Genomic DNA, 6,165 nt, shown 5'->3' on the forward strand with positions numbered 1-6,165 from the left:
TACATTTTCCAAAACAGAAAATCTCTGAAGATTACACTAATGACTATTCAAAGTCCCTAAGCTACAATAAAAAATACAATCCAAATAATTTAAATAGTTATGAAGTAACTATTATGAAATACAGCCTATTACACTTCGTTAAGCTGTTGAGGCTCACTGTCATGATCAATGAAGTTGAATCCATTCATAAGCCGATATTTTTACAAAGAAGTCCCCATTCTCCCTGCCCAATCTATTGGCATTTTCCTTAAAAAAAAAAACAAACAAACAAACAAACAAACAAAAAACTTTTTAAAAAAGAAATAGCTACCAATTTTGCAACATCTTATGCCTTTGGTATCATTTACTATGACCATGACCATATGAGAACAATAACAAAGGAATGCTTACCACAGAACTTAATGTTTCCCTTTAATAGGATCCAAGCAATACCTGCAGGATGTATTTCTTTAAAGGTTTTACCTGGAGACTGGGATGACAGCCAAAGTCCAATAAAGTCTTCACAACTTGAAGATGACCTTTATTGACAGCAATATGAAGTGGTGTCTGTCGGCGCTTGTTTCGAGCATTCAAATCAGCACTACCTCGATGTAGTACTTCTATAACAGCACCTTCATCTCCAAAAGCTGCATGGTGAACTGCTCTATCACCATCTTTATCCTAATCATTAGCATTGAAATCTGAATTAGTGAATATTTTAGAAAGAAAAAAAAAATTGAAGCTGTAATAATACACCAAGAAGCAGATTAATCTGAGAAAAGGAAACACAGGATGGAGCCAACAAAATAACTAGAACTTGACCAGGTGCAGTTGCTCATGCCTGTAATCCCAGCACGTTGGGAGGACAAGGCAGAAGGATCACTTGAGGTCAAGTAAATTGTAAATTTGAGTAAGATTTCCAACAATACCAATCTGGGCAACATAGCAAGATTCTGTTTTGTAGAGACAGCCAGGCATGGTGGCACCCACCTGTAGTCCTAGCTACTTGGGAGGCTGACACAGAAGGATTGCTTGAGCCAAGGAGTTTCAAGTTACAGTGGGCTATGATCGCACCACTACACTCCGACCGGGGTAACAGAGTAAGACCCTGTCTCTATAAAGAAAATTTTTAAAACCTAGAAACTGACTTGAACAGTGATTAACTCCCAAAGATAAATGATAAACTTAGATCATTATATATATATATATATATATATCAGACCAACAGTTATAGTATCACTCTTTCAGCACTCCTCATTTATCAGCTATGACAGTAAGCCAACTTTTTTGGCCATTTAAAACTTTTTACAAAGACAGTTTTGTTGTTGTTGTTTTAAAGAATCAGGATCCTAGGCTGGGCACGGTGGCTCACACCTGTAATCCCAGCACTTTGGGAGGCCAAGGCGGGCGGATCACCTTAAGTCAGGAGTTCAAGACCAGCCTGGCCAACATGCAGAAACCCCGTCTCTACTAAAAATACAAAAGTTAGCCAGACATGGTGGCACATGCCAGTAATCCCTGTTACCTGGGAGGCTGAGGCAGGAGAACTGCTTGAATTCGGGAGGTAGGGGTTGCAGTGAGCCAAGATCGAGCCACTGCACTCCAGCCTGAGCGACAGAGCAAGACTCCCTCTCAAAAAAAAAAAAAAAAAAGAATCAGGGTCCTGTTCTGTCACCCAGGCTGGAATGCAGTGGCACAGTCATAGCTCACTGCAGCCTTGAACTCCTAGCCTTAATAAATTCTCCAAATTCAGCCTCACGAAGTGCTGGGATCACAGGTGTAAGCCACCATGCATGTCCTACAAAGACTTTTTAATGACATAAAAAGTAAACCAAGATGAGTTGTGTGATTAAAAAAAAAAAAAGAATGCCAAACAATGTGATCTCAACTGGCTTTAATGGGGAGAAATGTACCAACACATTAAAACTGGTTAAGTGATGAGCATACACTTTTCTCTATATTCGAGAACAGAAAAAAAAAAATATTAAATACACCATTAAAAGATAAAAACAAAGCATAAACTCCCAAAATTCCAGATATCAAAAATTTCAAAACTATTTCAGAAGAATCAAATCAATTTGCCTCACCTCCTGTAACAGGCATATTTCTGAAGAAATGAGAAAGCAGGAAAGACCTAATTGCTTAAATTTTTTTAAAAAACTGAAAGAAAGTACTTTGGAAAGGGGAAAAACTGCCTGCACTATGCCATGAAGGTAGCATACATAGTTCATACCAAAAAGTACGAAAAGAAGTCTCACTGCCTTGCCAGAAGCAGATGGAAAAGGGTGTTAGGTATAAGGGTATTGCATTTATTCCAGCACTGCACTGCAAATTTTGACACCCACCAAGACCATCTGTCTGTCCCTGATACTGGTACTCTAAGATTTCCTCCATCCAGAGCAGTGGTTTCTGATTCCCACTACCACTGTGCCAGCCCCTGGTGGACTCCCTAGTTTTGCAAGGGGTTTGACAATCCATATGGCACCCAGGATTTTCTGAACTACTTTCAAAGATAACACAGATAAACACTGTTATGATTAAATGCACTTAAATAGTTCATTCAAAACAGTTACAGAACTCAAAGTAGATTTTGGTCTTTGCATATCTTCTCAAACAGGTATTAAAGGTAAAAGCACTCATGTAGGAATCCACGACAGTTTGACAATCACTTCTGAAACGGTAGGGAACTCAGGGATATTTCTACCTTACTGACATTTCCAGCCGAATCAGTTTTTGTTACCTGTCAATTTTGAGAAAGGAACTGGCAAACAACCACATGCAAGATTTAAGATTCAACTCTTGTGCCTTTTCCCTGGCGGTCTTGTGGTTAGGATTTGGCACCTCTCTCAACTCTTGTGTCTCCGAGTAGCATTATATTTAAACATCCCAGAAAAACAAGTGTTTTAAAAACAAAACAAAAATAAGATATATATGCATGTATATATAAATTAATCTCTCTAGTAACACATATAGTTCAGAATCCTAGAGTTAAGATCTTCCCAACTTCCAGTCTTTTTTTTTTTTTTTTCTGTTACAGTTTTTAACCCTATTTTGTGATTTACCTTCCATTAAAAAAGGCCACTAACACTGTATGGTTGTTAGAAAATCACTACTGAAACACTTAATGCAGGTTGTCAATAATTCACATAAAAATAAACACCAAAGAATTATAAAACCCTGATATGTTTGTCAAAATGAAATAAGAATAATTTTTAAATTATGGAAAATACACATGCATACTAGAAAATTACAATTAAATATAATTAAATTTACTTCCAGGTTTCTCTTCTAAATTAGAAAACTACAGTTATAATAAAACCTGAACTTGTCAGTTTTGTTGCTTTCTTCTGAATCCATCTTAAATACTCCAAATAAACCTAAAACACAGCTCACGTGCCTGTCCCTGTTACTAGTACCAAAAGAGAATTTTAAGGAACAAGGTTACAGCTAACCTCTATAAGATTATCTCAAAGAATTTCATAAAGAGGCCTCAAATTAAATCTAAAACTGATCGTGTTTCTTTCTATCCTCCTGCCCTATTCTCTACCCATTTTCCAAAACCTGCTCTTGTTTAGTACTGCCTATCTTAGCCGATAGAACTACAGATCATATGGTCAACAAAATCAGTATCTGTAAGTCACAGTCAACTGCTTCCTCTCTGTGAGCCTCTATGTTCAATCATCAAACTCTACAGCTTTTTCTCCTCAATTTATGCTCAAATCTATTCTCTTTTCTCCAACTCTACCACAAACTATTTCAGGCCTTCATTCTTACTCACCTGGATGATTCCCACAACTCAACCTCCCTTCACTTTCTTATCCCAATCTATTCTTCACACCAAAGTCATAATTCTCTCTGTAAAACACAAATTTTACGTTTAAACCTCTTCAATGTCTCTCTACTATGTACAAAACAAATCTCTTTTGAGACCCACCTCTGTGAACCATTCCAGCCTCGCCTGCTGCCACAGTCCCCTCAGATCTCAGGCTTCAACTTATCAACTTATGGGATCCTATGTATTTTCATATGCTACTCCCTAGACTTGGAATGCTCTTTGTCGTCACCCTCTTGGACTGGAAACTAGATATCTTATAAAACTCAGTTCAGGCATCACTTCTCCTGTGAAATTTCCCGATTCTCACAAAATTTATTATACCATTTCTCACACTATAGTATAATTATTTGTATGAAGTCTTTTTTAGCTGGCTGTGGGCTTCTTGGGGGCTATGACTGTGTCTTAGTCGTCTTTATTTCCAGGAGCTAGCACAGTGCCTATTAACTAGTAAGAATAAAAATGGGTGTTGAATATAATCCTTAAATAACCATCATGAGTTTTTAAATATTTTTATTGCAGCAAAATATACATAAAATTTACCATCTTCACCATTTTTAAATGTACAATTCAGTGATACTAAGTACATTCATATCATTGTGCAACGATCACCACCATCCATCTCTAGAACTTTTTTCATCTTGCAAAAGTAAAACTCTATACTCATTAAAAACTGAGAAAACTGAAACTCTACATCCTATTCCTCCTACCCCCTCATCTCTGGAAACCACCATACATTCTACTTTCTGTTCCCATGGTTCTGACTACTATCTATACTTAGTGGAACCATACGGTATTTGTCTTTTTGTAACTGGCTCACTTCACTTAGAATAATGGCCTCAAGGATCTTATGTGTCAGAATTTCCTTTCTTTTTAAGTTTAATGATATACCATTATAAGCACATACCACATTTTGCTCATCCACTCTTCTGTCAATGGATACTTGGGCTGCTTTCATACTTTAGCTATTACGAATAATGCTGCTAAGAACACAGGTGAACAAATACCTCCTCAAGACTTCCTTTCCAATCTTTGGGATATATACTCAAAAGCAGAACTGTTGGATCATATTGTAATTCAATTTTTAATCTTTTGTGCAACTGTCATATTCTTTCCAGCAGTGGCTATACCATTTTATATTCCTATGAACAGTGCAAAGAGTTCTAATTCCTCCACATCCTCACTGACAGGTTTTTTCTGGTTGTTCTGATAACAGCCATTCTAATGGCTGTAAGGCAGTATCTCACTGTGGTTTTGGTTTGCATTCCCCTAATAATTAGTGATGTTAAACATCTTTTCATGTGCTTATTGATTCACATATATTCTTTGCAGAAATGTCTATTCAACTCATTCAAGTCAAATGGAGTTTTTCAGGTTTTCTTGATGTAGAGTTTTAAGAGTCTATATATATTTTGGATTTTAATCTCTTATCAGACACAAGATTTGAAAATATTTTCTCCCATTTCATAGGCTGCCTTTCTCCCTGTTGACAGATGTCCTTTGATATACATTAAGTTTTTAATTTTCATGAAGTCTAATTTGTCTATTTTTCTTTTGTTAACTCTACTTTTGGTGTCATATTCAAGAAATCACTGCCAGATACAATGCTGTGAGGTTTCTGCCCTTTTCCTTCAAAAAGGTTTATAGTTTTATATCACACATTTAGATTTTCAGGCATTTTGAATTAATTTTCTGAATATAGTGTTAGGTAAGGTTCCTACTTTATTCTTTTACATGTGACTATCTAGTTGCCCAAGCACCATTTGTTTAAAAGATTGCTCTTTTCCCATTAAATTGTCTTGGACCCCAAAAATCAATTGACCTTAAATGCAAAGGTTTATTTCTGAATTCTCAATTCTATTCTATTGGTCTTTATGTCCACCCTTATGTTAGTAATGTACTGTCTTGATTACTGTTGCCTTGTGGTGAGTCTTGAAAGTAGGAAGTGTGAGTCCTTCAACTTCTGTTCTTTCTCAAGATTGCTTTGGCTGTTTGGGGCTCTCTTGAGATTCCTTATGAATTTCTGGATAGATTTTTTCTATTTCTGCAAGAAACATCTTTAGGATTTTGACAGAATTTCATTGAGTATGTACTGACATCTTAACAATATTAAATTTTCTAATCCATGAACATGGGAAGTAGTTTCGATTGTCTTCTTTAATTTCTTTCAGCAATATTTTGTAGTTTTCAATGTATAAGTCTTACCTCCTTGTTTAAGTTCATGCCTAAGTATTTTATTCTTTTTGATGCTATTGTAAATGGACTTGTTTTCTCAATTTCCTGAAAGATTCATTGTTAACAGATTGTTCAATTAACAGACTGTTCATTGTTTTTGGTTTTTTTTTTTTTTTTTT

The 6,165-nt window shown here is 36.0% G+C and overlaps 1 protein-coding gene across 1 annotated transcript in view; it reads right to left on the minus strand.

Moving 5' to 3' along the window:
* Positions 1 to 6,165, minus strand: part of MIB1 (mindbomb E3 ubiquitin protein ligase 1) — a 131,578-nt gene that overhangs the window by 54,441 nt on the left and 70,972 nt on the right. Inside the window, exon 11 of the mRNA XM_026456026.1 lies at positions 463 to 660. Within this exon, the coding sequence (XP_026311811.1) occupies positions 463 to 660 (198 nt within the window). The remainder of the gene's footprint in view (positions 1 to 462; positions 661 to 6,165) is intronic.

Source organism: Piliocolobus tephrosceles, chromosome 18 (assembly GCF_002776525.5).
Source record: "Piliocolobus tephrosceles isolate RC106 chromosome 18, ASM277652v3, whole genome shotgun sequence".
Lineage (NCBI taxonomy): Eukaryota > Metazoa > Chordata > Mammalia > Primates > Cercopithecidae > Piliocolobus > Piliocolobus tephrosceles.